Source organism: Semicossyphus pulcher, unplaced genomic scaffold (assembly GCF_022749685.1).
Source record: "Semicossyphus pulcher isolate SPU_LCO1_2020_fin unplaced genomic scaffold, fSemPul1.0.p SCAF_18, whole genome shotgun sequence".
NCBI classification, from domain to species: Eukaryota; Metazoa; Chordata; class Actinopteri; order Labriformes; family Labridae; genus Semicossyphus; species Semicossyphus pulcher.
The window spans coordinates 26,722,501-26,746,097 of NW_027211691.1; the positions used below are offsets into that span (position 1 = coordinate 26,722,501).

The 23,597-nt window shown below is 40.0% G+C and overlaps 1 protein-coding gene across 3 annotated transcripts in view; it reads left to right on the plus strand.

Moving 5' to 3' along the window:
- The window catches only part of LOC138595723 (receptor-type tyrosine-protein phosphatase mu-like), a 155,801-nt gene that overhangs the window by 105,119 nt on the left and 27,085 nt on the right, over positions 1 to 23,597 (plus strand). For 2 of the 3 annotated variants that reach the window (XM_069667100.1, XM_069667101.1), the window contains 4 exons: positions 2,869 to 3,001; positions 17,191 to 17,309; positions 20,248 to 20,322; positions 20,556 to 20,582. In XM_069667100.1, coding sequence (XP_069523201.1) covers positions 2,869 to 3,001; positions 17,191 to 17,309; positions 20,248 to 20,322; positions 20,556 to 20,582 — 354 coding nt within the window. The remainder of the gene's footprint in view (positions 1 to 2,868; positions 3,002 to 17,190; positions 17,310 to 20,247; positions 20,323 to 20,555; positions 20,583 to 23,597) is intronic. The other variant, XM_069667102.1, reaches the window with a different exon arrangement.

Sequence of the window (23,597 nt, forward strand, 5' to 3'; positions counted from 1 at the left end):
AGTTAAAGAGGAAACTGAGAGAGGCCAAGAACAGGACTGAGGCCAAGACGGGTCAGAACAAAGGAGGTGTGGAATGGGAGGAAACAGATGACAGGCTGCAGCAAGCCTGCACCCAGAGCTGACGGAGACTCAGAATTTGCTGCTGAGCTAAACACCACCCCCACCCCCGTGAGCTCAGACAGTGTGCCTAGGCCTCCACCCACCATCTCTGCCCCCATTCTCACCTCTGCTGGAGACTCTGCTCTCCTTCCCATCAAGACCTCTGCAACCTCCACATCCACCTCCCCCTCTCTCAGTTCACCAACGGCTTCAAAGGACAGCCCCCCCTCACCCCCAGCTCTCTACTTTCAAACACCCACAGGACAATGGACTCTTCCCTGCACCCCTCCCCCTGTCCAACTCTTACCTCCAGCCAGGTGGAAAGGGAGCTCTCCAGACTCCGCACCACATAACCAGTGGGCCAGACAACATCAGCCCCAGGGTCCTCAAGGTGCTGGGCAGCTCGCAGGAGTATTTCAGCACCTCTTCAATCCCTCCTTTAGGTCAATGATGGTGCCCAACATGTTGAAGACCTCCTGCATCGTCCCAGTAACAGAGAAAGGACGTCCCAGCGCTCTCAACAACTACAGACCTGTGGCACTCACGTCACGTTATGAAGACATGTCAGAGGCTGGTTCTCCAGCACCTGAAGACACTGCTAACTGCTTTCCTGGACACGCTGCAGTTTGCATACCAGCCGCACATTGGTGTGGAGGATGCCCTCATCTTCCTGGCCCCCAAGTCCCTTTCGCACCTGGAGAAGCAGGAAGCACTGTGAGAGTCATGTGACCTCTCCAGTGCTTTAATACCATCCAGCCCTGCCTTCTGAGGGACAAACTGCTGGGGATGCAACTGCACCCTGACACCACAGCCTGGATACTGGACTACCTCACTGGCTGGCCGCAGTATGTCAGAGTGGATGGCTGTGCCTCTGAGGTGGTGACAAGTAACACCGGCGTACCTCAAGGAACTGTTCTGGCACCATTCCTCTTCACTCTCTACACCTCAGACTTCCGGTTCCACTCTGGTTCCTGCCACCTCCAAAAGTTTTCTGACGACTCCTCCATTGTTGGACCGATGATGAGGAGGAGGAGGAGGAGTACAGAGGACTGATAGAGAGCTTCATCGCATGGTGCAACAGCAACCACCTGAAGCTCAACATCAGCAAGGCCAAGGAGCTGGTGGTGGACTACCAGAGGAATAGGAGGTCCCCTGCCCCATCATCATCCAGGGAGAGAGTGGAGAGGGTGGACTCATACAAGCAGCTTGGGGTCCAAATCAACACCAGACTGTTCTGGTCTCACAACACTGACGCCCTCTTCAGGAGGGGACAGAGCAGGCTGCTCTTCCTGAGGAGACTCAGGTCCTTCAGTGTTTGCAGCAGGCTCCTGAAGGCCTTCCACCAGTCTGTCGTGGCCAGCGCACTGTTCTTTGCTGTGGTGTGCTGGTGGGGTGGCATCAAGGCTGGGGAGGCTGACAGACTCAACAAGCTGGTGAGGAAGGCCCGCTCTGTGGTCGGGCTTGAACTGAACACTGTGGAGTCAGTGGCTGAGAGGAGGATGAGGGACAAACTTAAAGCCATCTTGGACAGCCCCTCTCACCATCTCGTGTGACCCAGGTTTCCTTGCTAGCATCTGAGTCCCCTACAGGCACAGCTTGGCTTGTTAAGCTCTCACTGTATCGCACACGTCTGTGACGGTGCTGTTCCTGAAGCCCGAGGTTTAGCGGAGTGAGATGCTTCGTTACGTCGCACAGAGATGCTAACTCACACAGCTGGTGCTCGCAGGTCTTGATTGGTGCGCCCGCTGTTGCAGTGCATTCTGGGATTTGTAGTATCAGTGGTGTGTGTGCTGTATACCGGTGGGCCAGTTATGAGACATATTATCACGCTGGCCAGATATAATTGTATCGCAGGCCGGATGTGGCCCGCTGGCCTTGAGTTTGACACCTGTGTCTTATAGACATAAATCAGCAGAGAGACAGACAGGCAGAGAGAGAGAGAGAGACAGGTTTCACTTTCTCATCTCCGTCATGACCAGTTTAACACACACACACACAGTGACTGATGGCTGTTGTCAGGCTCTGAATGGGAAAGTGTAGGTCTAGGTGACACACACACACACACACACACACACACACACACACACACACACACACACACACACACATATTACAGCACTCGACAGCAACATCTTGTCCTGAACGTTTCTCATCTACCGAGTCATCTGGAGGGATATTACACCCAGACACACACACACACACACACACACACACACACACACACACACATGCACACACATGCACACACAGCAGGTAATGGGTTTTCCATGGGCCTGCCATCACATTATACAGTCAGAAGGAGCGTGTGTGTGAAGCAGCTGATCAGAACAGCTCGTTTATATTCTAATAACTTAATGACTTTTATTTATTAGTTATTTTTATATATTATTAGTTAATCATTGTTATATATTATGGACTTGCTCAGTAGTTAGTTGTACTTAAAGGTAGATGAATGCAGTTTGTTATTTAATGGTAGTTAACAGTGATAAGTGTCAGGTGGAGGTAAACAGCAGGAAGTGCCTGTGTGTATGATGATCACTGTTAGTTAAAGACCCTTTAAGTTAATAGTTAACAGTTCTATAGGGCAGGCAGTGGTTAGTTCAGCTCATTAGTTACAGCTAGTTGACATTAAAGTTATTAGTTAATGAATCCAACAGTCACTTCTGTGGGAGGCAGTTAACACAAGTTAATAGGTATTGTTCCAGGGTTGATGGAGGCTAGGATCTGGTCATGTTAGTTAAGATAGTTATTGTTGGTTAATGTTTTCAGGAGCTGCGACCAGAAAACCAGAACCAGAGCAGGAGAAACAATCGGATCACACAGTGAAGATCGCCGGATCCATCGCTGGCATCCTGCTCTTCATCATCATCTTCCTCGGAGTCATTCTGCTGATGAAGAAACGGTGGGAATGAGACACGCACACACACACACACACACACACACACACACACACACACACACACTTCTGCTGTTAGATTAGTATGCATTCGTTGTTATATGAATAGTTTATATGAACCACTGTGGACTCCACAGTGAGTCTGTCACAGATCATTGCACTGCTGTTTGTGTTCACGTGCTGAGTTTGTCTGAATAATGTGATCAGTGTTATTAATGAAGGCAGTGACCACACACCACAGCGAGGACAGGTGATGGATGAAAAGCTACAGCTATGTTACTGTCGTAACAATTCATGTTTTTAATGGAGCTTAATGATAATTAATTATGGTAATTGATATTTATTAATGTACTGTAACACTTTACTAAATACCAGTTTTAGCTACCGTCCCTTTAAGAGGAGAAAATAGTTTACTGTTCCCAAAAAAAAATAAAACCTATCAGTTCACTTTATACAGACAGTGTACATATACATATATATATATGTGTGTACATATGTGTGCACATATATATATATATACATTTGGTTGTTTTCACTTACCTTTTACATCTAAAAACAAAACAAGATGTTTCAGTGACTAAACACAAGAACTCATAGACCTGTAGTTACCACTGTAACTGACACAACCTGAAGCGTCTTTTTTTACAGAATACACTGAGAGTTCTGTTTGACTTTGAATGCAGCACATTACACATTACAGTCTGTAAACCATGAAGATTATGGACCTTCGATGCTCTGCATACTATAATATGTAATAATCATATAATAATATACAATATAAAATAATAATATATAAAATGAATATCTGAGATGAATGCAAACAAAGGCCTCCTGCATGTCTTTTAAGTATCTTTAGACACTACTGCACTAATACTGTAAAACTGGTATTATGTTGCATTTTAATCTGTACTGTAGATGAATTAAGTAACACCAAAGGCGCACGCACGCACGGATATACACACACACACACACCCACACACACACACACACACACACACAGAGACAGTGAGGAAGTTGAGGATGAATAATGGAGCAGATTGCAGCGGTAATCACCATTAAACTATATGTGGACTGACTTTATACTGCAACATCAAACACACACCCCGCTGGGACACACACAGACACACACACACACACACACACACACACACACACACACTTAAAGACAGAGAAAAGCCTCTGTGTTTGGAGAACGTTGACGATAAGAGAGAAATTTAGATGAAAGACTGTTTTATTCTTTGTTTTTTTCTCGGCGTCGCCTCAAGCGGGATGGCTTCAGGCTACAGAGACGCACACATTTACACTTCACACACGCATTTATACTTCACACACACATTTCTGCACAGAGAGTGTGTGTGTGTGTGTGTGTGTGTGTGTGTGTGTGTGTGTGTGTGTGGACTGGTGTGTCGGGTCGATGGAGCTCTGATCTCTCTAACAGATATTAGACAGAGAGAGGCGGCCGTTGGGTCTCTAATGAGCTCTTTAATGTTGACGGGTGCGTTTGATTTCCACTCTGCGAGCAGACGGAGGTCACACTCATTACAGCAGAAGAAAACAGGAAGCTGAGTGTTTCAACTCTGATTGGCTGCTGGGTGATCAGACACCATCACCTGCCACAGGACATGAAACACCTCACTGTTGGAACTAGTTTTTGTAGAACAGCGCGTTGCTACGCGGCTGATAGGAGGAGTGGAGGAGCTGTTAATTATATATATATATATGCCATATATATGCCACCATATATATATATATATATATATATATAATAAACATTATTTACACAAATAAAACAAATAACATGGAATATACCAGCGGTTCTATCACAGTAAACATGACGCTGTCATTAATGAGCATGAAGTGTGTCAGACGTGTTACATCTCCTAACCTCACACTGACTGAGCGGTGAGGAGGCCCAAACTAGACTCTGACTCATGAGCCCAGATCGTCCTCCACAGACACAAATCACATTTCAGTTTCAGTGTGAGAAACAGATTCAGTGCTGCTTAGCATAAACACACAGCCATCAGTTAACATCACCTTCTGCCTTCCTCTTCAGCTGGAGCCACACACACTCTTCCAGCACCGCTGTGACCACGACCCCCCCCCATTCAATAAAAAGCCCTTTTACACACAGGTCCCACAGTAACACTGTAAAGAGCCTCTGTGTTGGTGTTGTGGAAGTAACATCAGCTTCCACATATAGCACATGTAAACACTGACACTGCTCTTTTACTGTCCTGTTATAAGGTGCTGTATGTTCGGACAGTAAGACGATTCCAGGCATCGATTATACGATATATGATACAATATACGATATATGATATGATATATGATAATGATAATGATATGATATATGATAGATGATACAATATACGATATATGATACAATATACGATATATAATACGATATATGATAATGATAATGATATGATATATGATATATGATAGATGATACAATATACGATATATGATATGATATATGATAATGATAATGATATGATATATGATAGATGATACAATATACGATATATGATATATGATATATTATATATGATATGATATATGATATATTATGCAATATATGATACGATATGTGATATATGATATGATATATGATATAATATATGATATATGATATATGATATGATATATGATAGATGATACAATATACGATATATGACACGATATATATGATATACGATATATGATATAATATACAATATAATATATGATATATATGTGATATATGATATGATATACAAAATATGATATATGATACAATATATGATATATGATATGATATATGATATATGATACGATATACAAAATATTATATATGATACAAAATATGTTATATGATACGATAACTGATATATGATATGATACGATATATGATATATGAAACGATATATATGATATAATATATAGTATGTGATATATGATACAATATACGATATATGATATGATACGATATATGATATATGATACGATATACGATATATGATATGATACGATATATGATATATGATACGATATATGATATGATATGATACGATATACGATATATGATATGATATGATATATGATACGATATACGATATACGATATATGATATGATACGATATATGATATATGATATGATACGATATATGATATGATACGATATACGATATATGATATGATACGATATATGATATATGATACGATATATGATATGATACGATATATGATATATGATACGATATACGATATATGATATGATACGATATATGATACGATATACGATATATGATATGATACGATATATGATATATGATACGATATACGATATATGATATGATACTGTCACGGTCACTGGTGCTGGAAAAGGAGAACCCAAAAGCACGACAATCAGGCAGGCAAGTTGAAAGGGAAGATCCGTTTATTCAGTCCAAAAAACCGGCAGAGTCAAAACCGGGAGATCAGTCAATCAGGCAAACAAATCTGACAAGGGGCAGGCAGATATCCGAAGTCCAATAAGGCAAAACAGGGTCAGCACTAGAAGGCAGAATCGAAAATACTGGAAAGCTTGGCAAAAATACACACAAGACAATCTGGCAGGGATCAAGTGAAAATGACTAGAATATATACTGAGGGACTAATGACCAAATGGACTGCAGGTGAGGAGATGGGCGGGGAAAACCAGGTGAGGGAAATGAGATGATTGCATGGCAGGGAAGAAAGGCAGGATCTGAAATGACAGGAGAGTTAGTGATAAGACATGAACCAAATAAGAAAAAACAAACTAAGAGTTAGTGTAACTACGTTACAGATACGATATACGATATATAATATGATATGATATACGATATATGATATGATACGATATATGATACGATATACGATATATGATATGATATGATACTCGATATACGATATATGATACGATATACGATATATGATATGATACGATATATGGTATATGATACGATATACGATATATGATATGATACGATATATGATATATGATACGATATACGATATACGATATATGATATATGATATATGATATGATACGATATATGATACGATATACAATATACGATATACGATATATGATATATGATACGATATATGATATGATACGATATACGATATACAATATACGATATATGATATGATACGATATACGATATATGATATGATACGATATGACATGATATATGATACGATATATGATATATGATATGATACGATAAGGTATATAATATGACATGATATACGATATATGATATGATACGATATATGATACAATATACGATATACGATATATGATATGATACTCGATATACGATATATGATATGATACGATATATGATACAATATACGATATACGATATATAATATGATATGATATACGATATATGATATGATACGATATATGATACAATATACGATATACGATATATGATATGATACTCGATATACGATATATAATATGATATGATATACGATATATGATATGATACGATATATGATACAATATACGATATACGATATATGATATGATACTCGATATACGATATATGATATGATACGATATACGATATATGATATGATACGATATACGATATATAATATGATATGATATACGATATATGATATGATACGATATATGATACAATATACGATATATGATACAATATACGATATACGATATATGATATGATACGATATACGATATATAATATGATATGATATACAATATATGATATGATACGATATATGATACAATATACGATATACGATATATGATATGATACTCGATATACGATATATGATACGATATACGATATACGATATGATACGATATATGATACGATATACGATATACGATATATGATATGATATGATACGATATATGATACGATATACGATATACGATATATGATATGATACGATATATGATACGATATACGATATACAATATACGATATATGATATGATACGATATATGATATGATATGATATGATATGACATGATATATGATACGATATATGATACAATATATGATATACGATATATGATATAATATATGATATATGATACAATGTACGATATATGACACGATATATGTTATTGTCCCTGCCCCCCAATACTTAAACATTTTCCATCGCTGTATGCTAGCTCTTCTTACTTCTTCTTCTTTGCTAACTGCTGGTGGGTCACATAAAACATGACACATCCTCAGAACATCACTTCCTGTCCCATTCTGCTGACTCCCGCATCACCCACTTCTCTGTTTTGGTTCTTGTATACAGCAGCGAGCGGCACTGCTCTCCCTCTCTTGCTGCTTGAGCTTCATGGCTCATCTGATAGAACTCTGGCTTAATTTAGAACATAGTAACAATGTGCTGGAACGGGATCCGATCAGTGAGTTTGGGATCCGTTTCATCCCTTAAATGTAACTAATCATCCGACAGATCATTGATCAGCGAGGCGTCCTCGCACTGCTCGTGTAATGACAGCCGGTCTGATAGAAATTCAGCCTCATTATCAGTAAATGGAGGACGTGTGTCTGGTGTCCTAATGAACACTCAGCATCTTTCATAACCAACCACAGAGTGTCCATGAACAGATCCACGCTGTCTCTCTGTTCTTCTGTCAAACATTCACCTCCAGTCAGATGTGTCCCCTCCCCCTCACACTTGATTGACACCCTGTAGCAGCCAATCACGGCCCTCCGCTCCTCCACCTTCACACACACTAATTTAACTCATCTGTTTTTCTCTCCGAGACATTAATCTGTTGTTTTCCTTTTTCTGTTTTTCTGTTTTCTTTCCCTCCATTTCATCCCTCCCTCTGCTCCGCCCCCACCACTCAGACGAAGAAATTATCACTCCTACACTTACTACCTGTAAGTAACCTGTTTGACCTCTGACACCTGTAACCTTCACCTCAGCATCAAACCTCAACGCCTGAAACACCTGGAACCCTGAGCTCCGAGTGTCCTGCCTGTATCCCTGCTCACCCCTCGACCTTTGACCCCTGATCCTAAACCCTTTGAGGCCAACCCTACAACCTAACCCTTAACCCCTGATCCCTGATCTTTAACCTCTGACCCCTGGTCCCTAAACCTTTGACTCCTGATCCCTAAATCTCTGATCCCTGATCCTAAACCTTTGACCCCTGATCCTCTGACCCCTGCGCCTTACTTTCTGTATCCTGACCTCATCCCTTGACCCTTAACCTTTAGTCTCTGAACCTTTACCTTTGACCCCTAAAGTTTTTTGTTACCCACATTAACCTTTGTCCACAACCCGGTTCCTCCCCTTTACCTGAACAAATCATGCACCTGTGAGCAATCATTTTAATGTGGGACAGTAACCTTTGACCCCTAACACAAAGGTCCCAAAATGTGTCATCACGACTGTGACCTCTGGTCCTCAACCCCTATCATGATACCTGACCCCTGTACCTTAAAATTAAATTACACTAACCTGTACTGCCAAAGTTAACCCTTTACTTTACTATTTACCATTGTTCCTGACCTTTGACCCCTACCAGGTCATGCAGTTTTATCTATCTAACCCCCATGAACTTTGACCTCTAACTCCTGCATTCACTAAAAACATCATAATAAAACCTTGACTGCAAATCTAAACCCAGAAACTTCCAACAACCACACAGCCCTGACTCTTGGAGCATTTACCCTGACATCTGACCTCTGACACTGACCTTTGACCCTGAGCTGTGATCTTACACTCTTCAACCTGAACCCTTAAACTTAAAAATCCAAATCCAAAACAGATTCAAATGAACTCTTTTCTCTAATTAAACCATGAATGTATACTTTTTATTGGACCTCTGACTGTTGATAGTCCAGCGTTTATTTGTCTCATCTTCAACCATGACCTCTGACCCCTGACCCTAACCATTAACCTTCCCCCTGGTTGATTTAACTTTATACCTCATACTCGACCTCTGACCCCTTTGATTCTTAGTACATGCCAGGGTTTAGGTCCTAATGTGTCTTCTCTAAAGCTGTGACCTATGACCCCTGACCTTCACAATGAGCCTGAGCAGCGTCCTGTTAGCTAGCTTCAGCTCCAGTTAGCTGTTTGAGCATCAGTCTCAGCTGTTCCGGGCTCCTCCCCCTGATGATGCTGTTGTTCAATAGAAGTGGGCTGTTTGATCAATAAGAGAGAGACGGGAGAGTTCCCCTCCAGGACCGAGCGGAATTATCTCCACCGACGCCTCCTCAGGGAGACAGGAAGTGCTCACACACTCCTCCTCAGGTCACTGCGTGTGCTCCTCATGTTTGTGTGTAACAGCTGCTTTACATCGGCACACACACATTGAGCTAACAGAGTGTGTTACAGCTGCACACATTCAGTCAGGACCGAACGTTACGTGTTTCTGTCTGAGTTAAAAAACAGTCAATGAAGAGTCGAAATGTGAGAGAACAGAGGGGTCTGTTTCCCCCTGAAATATACATACATGTAACATACACTCAGCGGCCACTTCATTAGGTACACCTAAAAAATCTAATGTAATCCAACACACCAGCTCAGCCACAACATTTGATTTCATGTTGCCTGTAAAGTTCAGGCTCTTTTCTAAGCTGTCACAGAGGTGTTTATTCAATGAGAGTTCAGCGTCAAGCTCATCATTGGTGAAAGGGCTGTACTGAGCTGCATTATATTCAGAGGTGTTCCTAATACTCTGGCCCCCTCATGAATGTAAATAGGGAGGACAAACAATTAGAGACACATCTCAATATAATGTAGTTCAGAACGACAGCACCTTTAACTGTGGCCTCAGTAATAAACATCACTGAACTGACACCCTTCAGACTGTCAACAAAACAAAAGTCAACACAAACTAAACTTCATAAAAGAATCCACGGCAGCCATGTTGGATTGAGCGGCATTAGATTGTACAGGTGTACCTAATGAAGTGGCCGGTGGGTGTATATACACATATATACATATATATCATATGTATCATATATATCATATACACATCATATACGATCATTACAGAGTTTATATTTTCATGTTTCTGTCATTCAGCCCGAAAATACAACATGGCCAAAAGTCTGAGGACGGCCCGCCCATAGAGTCAGTGTTACCATCCTGAAGGAGGCTGTGTGTGTGTGTGTGTGTGTGTGTGTGTGTGTGTGTGTGTGTGTGTGAGCAGTGGAGCAGGGTTAACAGAATTAGCCATCTGTAATAAACCTGTCTGATCAAATGATCGTTACAAGGAGCGATACACCCACCCATTCACCCACACACACACACACACACACACACACACACACACACATCCATTATGGCTAACAGCATTGTCCTGTCGCTCATTAGATTAGCATAGATTAGCCTTGACTTACATCTGAGGGTGTGTGTTCATGTTAAGTGATGCTAAATCAATCAACCCCCGACACCTCGCTGATGATGTCATGACACACACACACACACACACACACACACACACAGAAACATCTCTCTGCTGTGTTTTGTCGGTAAAGCGAGGTTACCTCTCTCTCTCTCTCTCTCTCTCTATCTATCTATTCACTCATCTCTTTACACTGTGTCTGTGTGGGAGGGGGGTCAGAGATCAGAGGTCAGGACAGCTGATTGGAGTCAGAGAGGTTGCCTCAGCTCTGCGGAAAATAAGAGAGATACGAACAGAAAAGACAGAAAATACAAGCAGACACGTTTTTCTCCATCAGAACGATAGACACAGACGCTGAGTTTAAACTACAGAAACATTTTATCTGTTCAATCAGAGGAGGTCAAACTGACCTCTGACCCATGACCTTTCACAGGCTGCTCCATGTCTCTATGTAGTTGTTTATCCTCTTGGTGTTGTTGAATCTCTGTTCTGTGTCTCTCTGGTTGTTTGACATCTCTGTAATTCCTTGCAGTATTTTTTTGTCGTTTTTTCGCTGTAGTTTTGTTCTTTCTGTGGTAGTTTTGTCTCTGTTGTTCTTTCTGTGGTAGTATTGTCTCTCTGTTGTTCTTTCTGTGGTAGTTTTGTCTCTGTTGTTCTTTCTGTGGTAGTTTTGTCTCTGTTGTTCTTTCTGTGGTAGATTTGTCTCTGTTGTTCTTGCTGTGGTAGTTTTGTCTCTGTTGTTCTTTCTGTGGTAGTTTTGTCTCTGTTGTTCTTTCTGTGGTAGTTTTGTCTCTGTCGTTCTTTCTGTGGTAGTTATGTCTCTGTTGTACTTGCTGTGGTAGTATTGTCTCTCTGTTCTTTCTGTGGTAGTTTTGTCTCTGTTGTTCTTTCTGTGGTAGTATTGTCTCTCTGTCTTTCTTGCTGTGGTAGTTTTGTCTCTGTTGTTCTTTCTGTGGTAGTTTTGTCTCTGTTGTTCTTGCTGTGGTAGTTTTGTCTCTGTCGTTCTTTCTGTGGTAGTTTTGTCTCTGTTGTTCTTTCTGTGGTAGTTTTGTCTCTGTCGTTCTTTCTGTGGTAGTTTTGTCTCTGTTGTTCTTGCTGTGGTAGTTTTGTCTCTGTCGTTCTTGCTGTGGTAGTTTTGTCTCTGTTGTTCTTGCTGTGGTAGTTTTGTCTCTGTTGTTCTTTCTGTGGTAGTTTTGTCTCTGTCGTTCTTGCTGTGGTAGTTTTGTCTCTGCCGTTCTTTCTGTGGTAGTTTTGTCTCTGTTGTTCTTGCTGTGGTAGTTTTGTCTCTGTTGTTCTTTCTGTGGTAGTATTGTCTCTCTGTTGTTCTTTCTGTGGTAGTTTTGTCTCTGTTGTTCTTTCTGTGGTAGTTTTGTTTCTGTTGTTCTTTCTGTGGTAGTATTGTTTCTCTGTTGTTCTTGCTGTGGTAGTTTTGTCTCTGTTGTTCTTTCTGTGGTAGTTTTGTCTCTGTCGTTCTTTCTGTGGTAGTTTTGTCTCTGTTGTTCTTGCTGTGGTAGTTTTGTCTCTGTTGTTCTTTCTGTGGTAGTATTGTCTCTGTTGTTCTTGCTGTGGTAGTTTTGTCTCTGTTGTTCTTTCTGTGGTAGTATTGTCTCTCTGTTGTTCTTTCTGTGGTAGTTTTGTCTCTGTCGTTCTTTCTGTGGTAGTTTTGTCTCTGTTGTTCTTTCTGTGGTAGTTTTGTCTCTGTTGTTCTTTCTGTGGTAGTTTTGTCTCTGTTGTTCTTTCTGTGGTAGTATTGTCTCTCTGTTGTTCTTTCTGTGGTAGTTTTGTCTCTGTCGTTCTTTCTGTGGTAGTTTTGTCTCTGTTGTTCTTTCTGTGGTAGTTTTGTCTCTGTCGTTCTTGCTGTGGTAGTATTGTCTCTCTGTTGTTCTTTCTGTGGTTGTTTTGTCTCTGTTGTTCTTTCTGTGGTAGTATTGTCTCTCTGTTGTTCTTTCTGTGGTAGTTTTGTCTCTGTTGTTCTTGCTGTGGTAGTTTTGTCTCTGTTGTTCTTTCTGTGGTAGTTTTGTCTCTGTGTTCTTTCTGTGGTAGTTTTGTCTCTGTTGTTCTTTCTGTGGTACTTTTGTCTCTGTTGTTCTTTCTGTAGTTTTGTCTCTGTTGTTCTTTCTGTGGTAGTTTTGTCTCTGTTGTTCTTGCTGTGGTAGTTTTGTCTCTGTCGTTCTTTCTGTGGTAGTTTTGTCTCTGTCGTTCTTTCTGTGGTAGTTTTGTCTCTGTTGTTCTTGCTGTGGTAGTTTTGTCTCTGTTGTTCTTTCTGTGGTAGTTTTGTCTCTGTCGTTCTTTCTGTGGTAGTTTTGTCTCTGTTGTTCTTTCTGTGGTAGTTTTGTCGCTGTTCTTGCTGTGGTAGTTTTGTCTCTGTTGTTCTTTCTGTGGTAGTTTTGTCTCTGTTGTTCTTTCTGTGGTAGTTTTGTCTCTGTTGTTCTTGCTGTGGTAGTTTTGTCTCTGACGTTCTTGCTGTGGTAGTATTGTCTCTCTGTTGTTCTTTCTGTGGTAGTTTTGTCTCTGTCGTTCTTTCTGTGGTAGTTTTGTCTCTGTTGTTCTTTCTGTGGTAGTTTTGTCTCTCTGTTGTTCTTTCTGTGGTAGTTTTGTCTCTGTCGTTCTTTCTGTGGTAGTTTTGTCTCTGTTGTTCTTTCTGTGGTAGTTTTGTCTCTGTTGTTCTTTCTGTGGTAGTATTGTCTCTCTGTTGTTCTTTCTGTGGTAGTTTTGTCTTTGTCGTTCTTTCTGTGGTAGTATTGTCTCTCTGTTGTTCTTTCTGTGGTAGTTTTGTCTCTGTTGTTCTTGCTGTGGTAGTTTTGTCTCTGTCGTTCTTTCTGTGGTAGTTTTGTCTCTGTTGTTCTTTCTGTGGTAGTATTGTCTCTCTGTTGTTCTTTCTGTGGTAGTTTTGTCTCTGTTGTTCTTTCTGTGGTAGTTTTGTCTCTCTGTTGTTCTTTCTGTGGTAGTTTTGTCTCTGTTGTTCTTTCTGTGGTAGTTTTGTCTCTGTTGTTCTTTCTGTGGTAGTTTTGTCTCTGTTGTTCTTTCTGTGGTAGTATTGTCTCTCTGTTGTTCTTTCTGTGGTAGTTTTGTCTCTGTTGTTCTTTCTGTAGTTTTGTCTCTGTTGTTCTTGCTGTGGTAGTTTTGTCTCTGTTGTTCTTTCTGTGGTAGTTTTGTCTCTGTCGTTCTTTCTGTGGTAGTTTTGTCTCTGTTGTTCTTTCTGTGGTAGTTTTGTCTCTGTTGTTCTGTCTGTGGTAGTTTTGTCTCTGTCGTTCTTTCTGTGGTAGTTTTGTCTCTGTTGTTCTTTCTGTGGTAGTTTTGTCTCTGTTCTTTCTGTGGTAGTTTTGTCTCTGTTGTTCTTTCTGTGGTAGTTTTGTCTCTCTGTAGTTATTTCTTTCTTGTCGTAGTTGTTTGTGTGTCTGTAGTTTGTCACTGTTTGTATGGTTGTGTTGTGGTTGTAAAACAGCAGAATGTAAAGCATCTGAATGTGTTTGCTGTAATCAGACGTGTTTTTCACAGTAGAAGTAGAGTTTGTGTTCAGGTCTGAATCAGAGAAGAAGAAACGCTGCAGGTTTTTACTGACTGAACCACAGAAGAAGAAATAGGTGACATGAGGGGGAGGAGGGCAGCCTCTCCTCGGGGCGCTTTCACCGTCCTCCATGTTAACCTCCATGCACACGCACACACACGCATGCACACACATAATGCTGCTTTACTTGATGTCTTACTTTTCGGTTTAAAAGCTTGTTTTTTACATTTATTTATATATTTCAATATTTTTTCCTTTTCCATTTTCAGGTCAGGGTTAAACCTTCCACTGTGTGTGTGTGTGTGTGTGTTTGTGTGTGTGTCCGTGTTTGTGTTTGTGTGTGTGTGTGTGTTTGTGTGTGTGCCTGTGTGTGTGTGTGTGTGTGTGTGTTTGTGTGTGTGCCTGTGTGTGTGTGTGTGTGTGTGTGTTTGTGTGTGTGCCTGTGTGTGTGTGTGTAATCGTACAAATGGATGTTTTTTTTATTAACACACTCGGAATAGAAAGAGAGAAAATACATGAAGCTTTTAAAGTGGAGTGTTTTTCTCTGAGTGTCTTTAAAGATGTTTCTCCTCTGCAGTGAAGAGAGAGACAGACAGACAGACAGACAGACAGATAGATAGATAGATAGATAGATAGATAGATAGATAGATAGACAGGGAGACAGGGAGACAGACAGATAGACAGACAGACAGATAGATATTGTTATGCCACTGTGCCAAGTCCAGTTCTTCTGACATTTAGAAATGTTCAAACCAAACCCCATTCAAAAATGAGTCATTTCAAAGTAGTGTTCTTGTCGTCTTGCAGACAGACAAAGCACTGTAACTCTGATTTAAACATAAATATCATAAAGTCATTCCACCTTAACAGACTGATAACCAAGTCACCTTAACTTCAAAAACATGAAAATCTTGTAAACATAATAACACAAGTCATACCACCTTAAGACAGAGTAAAACCCTGCTTATACCACCTTAACTGAGAAAAAATACATTATTGTCTTACTGCCTTCAAACGCAACCTGCCTATTACCACCTTAACAGAAACATGCTGTAAAACAGCACTACACTAACATGAACATTTTATAATCTTTTCATACCACCTTTGATAAACAGGCTGAACACTTCCACCTTAACACGGAAAAACACATACTTATCTATTTATTCCACCTTAACACAGACAGAACACCTCTAAATCCCACACATACCACCTTAAGAGGCCAAGTCCACAGAGGCAGATCTCAATACATCAGCAGAGAGTGAGCACCGCCTCGGGCGAGAGACACCAACAGAGAATAGAGACGAGAGAGAGGGAGAGAGACATACAGACAGACACAGACAGAGTGAGACACATGGACTGACTGACAGAGTGAGACGCATGGACTGACTGACAGACAGACAGACAGGCAGAGAGAGAGAGTGAGACAGACAGACAGACAGACAGACAGAGAGTGAGACAGACAGACACAGAGAGAGTAAACAGACAGACAGACAGAGTGAGACACATGGACTGACTGACAGAGTGAGACGCATGGACTGACTGACAGACAGACAGACAGACAGGCAGAGAGAGAGAGTGAGACAGACAGACAGACAGACACAGACAGTAAGACCCATGGACAGACAGACAGACAGAGAGTGAGACAGACAGACACAGAGAGAGTAAACAGACAGACAGACAGAGTGAGACCCATGGACAGACAGATAGAGTGAGACCTATGGACAGACAGACAGACAGACAGAGTGAGACCTAGGGACAGACAGACAGACAGAGTGAGACCCATGGACAGACAGACAGACAGAGAGGAAATAGAGGATGTGTTTGTGCTCTGTCTTCCTCGTTATGTACTAATAAACATACTAATGAATGTTTTGTAACGTGTGTATGAACATGTGATTAACCTCATAATCATCATGTTATTCAAAAACAATATGAACACACACTGAACCAGTCACACCTTATTCATCGTCTGTGAAGAATCTCCATCAGCTCTGACTTTAAACTGCAGCTCGCCACAATAAAAGTGTGGGATCTGTTTCCTGCTGTGGAGGAAGATCAAATCTTTGTGAATCTGAATGTTTCCCAACAGCTGATGTGAAGCTTCCAGCAGTCAGCAAAGGCCACACTCCCTTCTGGCAGCACAGAAAAGACTGAAACACCAACCAGGTTTCAGTACTTGGTTGTATTTTGCTTCTGTGATGTCCTTGGTGGTGCGTTCATGGGCCGTAAAATGTGAGATTTTAGAGTTGTCCTGTGAAAAAAACAAAGTTGTTTCAGTTTTTATGAATTATTTTGTTTTCATCTTAACAGGAAGTTGGCGAAGAAGAGGAAGGAAACTCTGAGCTCCAGACAGGAAATGACTCTGATGGTCAACAACTCGCAACACACAACCATGGTGGACACGCACACGCACACACTGAACGGGCGCAGTGAGTAGACACAAACAAACACACAAGAACACAAACCTCATGTGGATTAATTTACAGACGAGATGACAAAAGAAAACAGAAAAGACTGAAATGAGAAAGACGTATGAAAAGAGACAAAAAAAAGAAAAACAGAAGACAGTAAAACACTTTCTTAAAGCCACACGAGAAGTAGAGATTAAACGATGAGAAAAAATAAGACGCATAAATGAAAAATGTTCATACATAAATCTTCTTTCTTAAATCTTGTTTATTTCTTTAATCTCTTTTTTATTTCTTTAACCTCGTCTTTGTTTCTTTAATTTCGTCTTTGTTTCTTTAATCTCATCTTCATTTCTTTCACCCCTACTGTTTCTTTAATCTCTTGTTTATTTCTTTAATCTCGTCTTGATTTCTTTAATCTCTTGTTTATTTCTTTAATCTCGTCTTGATTTCTTTAATCTCTTGTTTATTTCTTAATCTCTTTTTTATTTCTTTAACCTCGTTTTATTTCTAATCTCCTCTTCATTTCTTTAATCTCGTCTTTGTTTCTTTAATCTCGTCTTTGTTTCTTTAATCTCTTTTTTATTTCTTTAACCTCGTCTTTGTTTCTTTAATCTCGTCTTTGTTTCTTTAATCTCTTTTTTATTTCTTTAACCTCGTCTTTGTTTCTTTAATCTGGTTTTATTTCTTTAATCTGGTTTTATTTCTTTAATCTCTTTTTTATTTCTTTAACCTCGTCTTTGTTTCTTTAATCTCGTCTTTGTTTCTTTAATCTCTTTTTTGTTTCTTTAATCTCGTCTTTGTTTCTTTAACCTCGTCTTTGTTTCTTTAATCTCGTCTTTGTTTCTTTAATCTCTTTTTTATTTCTTTAACCTCGTCTTTGTTTCTTTAATCTCGTCTTTGTTTCTTTAATCTGGTTTTATTTCTTTAATCTCTTTTTTATTTCTTTAACCTCGTCTTTGTTTCTTTAATCTCTTTTTTATTTCTTTAACCTCGTCTTTGTTTCTTTAATCTCGTCTTTGTTTCTTTAATCTCGTTTTATTTCTTTAATCTCGTCTTGATTTCTTTAATCTCGTCTTGATTTCTTTAATCTCGTCTTTGTTTCTTTAATCTGGTTTTATTTCTTTAATCTGGTTTTATTTCTTTAATCTCTTTTTTATTTCTTTAACCTCGTCTTTGTTTCTTTAATCTCTTTTTTATTTCTTTAACCTCGTCTTTGTTTCTTTAATCTCGTCTTTGTTTCTTTAATCTCGTTTTATTTCTTTAATCTCGTCTTGATTTCTTTAATCTCGTCTTCATTTCTTTAATCTCGTCTTTGTTTCTTTAAACTTTGTTTCTTTAATTTCATCTTTTATTTCTTTAATCTTGTCTTGATTTCTTAAATCTCGTCTTTGTTTCTTTAATCTTTGTTTCTTTAATCTCGTCTTCATTTCTTTAATCTCATTTTTATTTCTTTAATCTCGTCTTCATTTCTTTCACCCCTACTGTTTCTTTAATCTCGTCTTGATTTCTTTAATCTCGTCTTCATTTCTTTAACCTCATTTTATTTCTAATCTCCTCTTCATTTCTTTAATCTCGTCTTTGTTTCTTTAATCTGGTTTTATTTCTTTAATCTCTTTTTTATTTCTTTAACCTCGTCTTTGTTTCTTTAATCTCGTCTTTGTTTCTTTAATCTCGTTTTATTTCTTTAATCTCGTCTTTATTTCTTTAATCTCGTCTTGATTTCTTTAATCTCGTCTTTGTTTCTTTAAACTTTGTTTCTTTAATTTCATCTTTAATCTCGTCTTCATTTCTTTAATCTCGTCTTCATTTCTTTCACCCCTACTGTTTCTTTAATCTCGTCTTCATTTCTTTAATCTTGTCTTGATTTCTTAAATCTCGTCTTTGTTTCTTTAATCTTTGTTTCTTTAATCTCGTCTTCATTTCTTTAATCTCATTTTTATTTCTTTAATCTCGTCTTTGTTTCTTTAATCTTGTCTTTGTTTCTTTAACCTCGTCTTTGTTTCTTTAATCTCGTCTTTGTTTCTTTAATCTCGTTTTATTTCTTTAATCTCGTCTTGATTTCTTTAATCTCGTCTTTGTTTCTTTAAACTTTGTTTCTTTAATTTCATCTTTAATCTCGTTTTATTTCTTTAATCTCGTCTTCATTTCTTTAATCTTGTTTTTGTTTCTTTAATCTCCTTTTATTTCTTTAATCTCGTTTTATTTCTTTAATCTCGTCTTCATTTCTTCAATCTCGTTTTATTTCTTTAAACTTTATTTCTTTAATCTCGTCTTCATTTCTTTAATCTCGTTTTTGTTTCTTTAATCTTGTTTTATTTCTTTAATCTCGTCTTTGTTTCTTTAATCTCATCTGCCTCCAACAGAAGATCAGACAAACAGATGATGGCGTGGGCAGAAGATAAGAGAACATAAAGTGAGATTACTGAGACAGAGAAGAAACAACAGGAAATCATCCCCGTCTTTAATATTGTATCAGAGACAGACAGACAGGCAGACAGACAGGCAGTCACAGGCCTGTCTGTCTGCCTGTGTGTAAACTGTGATGAATAAATAATCTCAGTTTGTGTTTGTTCTCTTCGCTTCAGTTTAATAATGTGAAGGAGACGATGTGACTGCAGGAGATATGACCCAACGTTTTATCATGACGCCTGTCAGCCGGGGGGTGGGGGGGTGGGAGGGTGCAGAGGACGGAGGAGTCGACCTTCCCTCAGGCTTTCACCTCCTCTGAGCTCCTCCAGCCTTCTCTTCTTCTCTCTCTCTTTTTACTATAGCTCGTTTCCTCTCACATAAGGCTGCTGCTTATAACATATATGTGTGTGTGTGTGTGTGTGTGTGTGTAACAGTACATTATTCTTTGTTATAGAAGATAACGGTCACCGTTAACCATTTGAAATTTTACAGTCGTACATGACAGACTTACAGAAACTGTTTTTATGTTCTCTGTGTTTCTGTCCAGCTGTGTCGTCTCCGTCCTCCTTCACCCTGAAGACAAACACCATCAGCACCACCGTCCCAAACTCCTACTACCCAGGTAACACACACCTTCAGTCTGTAGAATCAAGGCTCTGTCTGTGAGCAGACCCAGGCTGAAGGTCCACCTGACCACCTGGTCCAGATCTCACCTGGTCCGCAACTCAGCCAGTCAGCTGACAAACAGAGTTGACGCTTTCTTCTTCTTCCTTCTTTCCCCTTTGTCCTGTCTGTCTATCTGCCTGTCTGTCTCTCTCTGCCTGTCTGTCTGCTGCTGATGTGTCCTGATGGCAGATCCTTTCGTACCGACGGCCATTCTGGGTGAGACACTTTTCTCTTTTCCTCCGTCTGTAGGACAGAAAAAAAAACAACCTACGCAGGTAGACAGACAGGGAGTGAACAGACAGACAGGGAGTGGACAGACAGGTGAGACAGAGAAGAGAGAGACAGGTGACAGAGATGAGGATGGAGAGAATGAGAAAGAGAAAGAGAGAGTGATCTTTTGGCTTCCATCCATCCCTGCTTGCTTCTCGTTTGGCTGTTTTTTATTTCTGAAGATTTTCAAACATATTTATTTCTTTTCTTTTCTCTTTAATATTTAAAGTTAATCACATTTACTGATTATTTTTTATTACTTTTTTATGTATATTTTATGTTATGGTTAGGGTTATTTCCATGATTGTAATTTATTTATTTATAAAAGTAATTTTTTATTTCTTTTTTGAACCCTTTTCTTTAGCTGTTGGTTTGTTTATATTTTTAGTTATTGCTGATTTTTTATCTTTATTTATGTGTTATTTACGTTTCGGTTAGGAGCCTGTTCCTGGTTTTGTTACGTTGAGTTCAGTTTGTTTTTGAGACGACGATGGGCTTCACTCCATCCCCGCATCCACAACATTCCTGCGTGTCGTGTTGACGTCACGTCTGTCTGTGACCTCCAACCTCTGCATGGACACACACGCCCTCGTGGACGGGGGGGAGGACATAAAAACGTTGTTTAAAGAGAGACGACAGGAGTCAGTCAGAGGTCCGTTAGTGGCTGCTTTTACTCTCTGGACGTCTCACTTGTGAATTTTGGATGTTGGATTTTCAGATTTTCTTTATTGAACATGAAGTGAGCAGGAAACTGAACAAACATGACCTAGATACAACATCAACACAGCTGTGCTAAGCTAGCTAGCCCTGTGTTCTAAACAAAAATATCATCCTTAAATTTTCATCAACACAGGTGTTCATACTCTACAGCTAAACTAAAGCTCTGCTTCTCCTCTGGTTGATGTACCCAAACTCATTTAGATTAATTGAATGTAAATCAGTTTCATCAATAAATCTATTAAATGAAGTAAAATAGCAACAAAAAACTGCAGCACGAAAATGGTTCTGAGGCGTTTAGAAATAACCTCATGTTCTAATGCTTCAGTGAACCATCGACACAGGCTAACTGCTGATGTCACAGTGTACTGACCACACCCAGAGTACACTCCTACATCACACACAGGTATGAGGTGATAGGCAGAGGTCATGAGTCATGAGTGTATTTCATTAGGTTATCTAGTAAAGCTAAGGGATGCTAACTTATTTGTGACTCCCTTTGGACGCTCAGTGCTAAGGCTCAGAAAAGATGTTGCTCTTTTTAAACATTAAATGTTAGCTTGTAGCAGGGGACACGACATGTTGACTGTATTAACATTTACCTTAATACATTATCTTTCCTGAAGCTAACCAGTATTTAAACTTAACAAACCCCTCTGTTAAAGCCCTCACAGATGTAATTTTTAAAAGACATGTTTATCATGATTCAATGAAACTGGTCAGTTAGCATTTAGAGTTATGAAATGTCTCCAAACAAGACAGTGAAACTATTCAACTGTGAAAAAGTATAATTGGCTCCTGAAATAAAGTGTCAGTCTTTGTGTTGCTTGTAGAAAGTGTAAAAAGTGAACAGCAGCTGTGGCCAAATAATCACATCACATCTCTCTAATCTGCACAAAAAACCCTTCATGTTACCATCTGAGGCTAAACAAGGATGCTAACTGCTGCACTGAATGTGCTGCTAGTTTAATATCCAAGTGAAGGAAGGGGAACGCTAAACTGTTGCATACATTTCTCCTCTCTCCTCAGGCTAGCTAAACTGACCTCAGGCCAGGGGTTCTGACGTTAGCAAGGCTACAAGCTCTACACTTAGGGTATAGTTAGCCAGGTTAGCATAGCTGCGTAGTGCTAGCTGTGACAAGTTCAAATAGAGCTACCTCAGTGCTAGGAGCTAGTTCCTGTTTGAGTCATGCTCGCTGTGTGTTAGCAGTAGACTAGCTTAGCTCCAGGCTCAAGCTAAAGTTGTTGCTTATACCCTGTCTCCTCTCTCTTCTTCTTCTCTTCTATCTTTCTCTGTGTAAAGTGCCCATTAATGGTAAGTGGTTAAATTTGGGGCTGGGGGGGCTCATGTTGGGGGGGTGTCTGTCAACACTTCGCATGACGCCACACCCACCACACGCTGTGATGTCATCAGTTAGCTTGACCATGCCCATTTTTACCCCGCTGTGAAATTGTGACATCACAATCCCTGACTCCTCCCACCCTTTCACCTCGAACCAATCAGGTTTCAGTTCTGCCGTCTCTGATTGGTTGCCTTTTTGTTGTCGTGGTTGTCTCATCCCTCCTCTTCCGTCCGATCACAAACCACCACCTCCATCACATCGCCCATCTCCTCGCCCTCGCCATGATTGCTTGGGCTGTTTGAGATAGAGAGTTTCTGATTGGTCAGTCAGCCCCCAGGCTAGCCAATAAGAACAGAGATAGAGAGTGTAGTGGAAGGTGTGTCGCCGACTCTTTGTTGTGATGTGCCATCAGAGTCCTGGACCTCACAGGTCCATAAAAACCCGTTTACCACAGAGCTTTGTTCTGTTCCAGGACTCTTTTCACACTGCAGCTCCAAGAACCTGGAACACACCTGCACCAGAACCACACTGTCCCGGGTTGTACTGGGGCTGGACCAGCACCGGTACTGGGCTGTACTGGTCTGGACCAGCACCGGTACCTGGCTGTACTGGGTCTGGACCAGCACCTGGTACTGGGCTATACTGGGTCTGGACCAGCACCGGTACTGGGCTGTACTAGGTCTGGACCAGCACCTGGTTCCTATTTTATAAAAGATGTAAACAGTTCGTTATCAGATTATTGTTCTGTTGTTATGGCAACAGTGTGAAAAGAAACCAGGGCCAATCACCATCCTCTCTCCAGTCATGTGATTTGATGTCATGTGAAGTATGTGCCATTCATCTCTGTTGTCGTGGTAACAACATGGTATCTGTGGGCATGGACTAGGATCAGTCGATAATG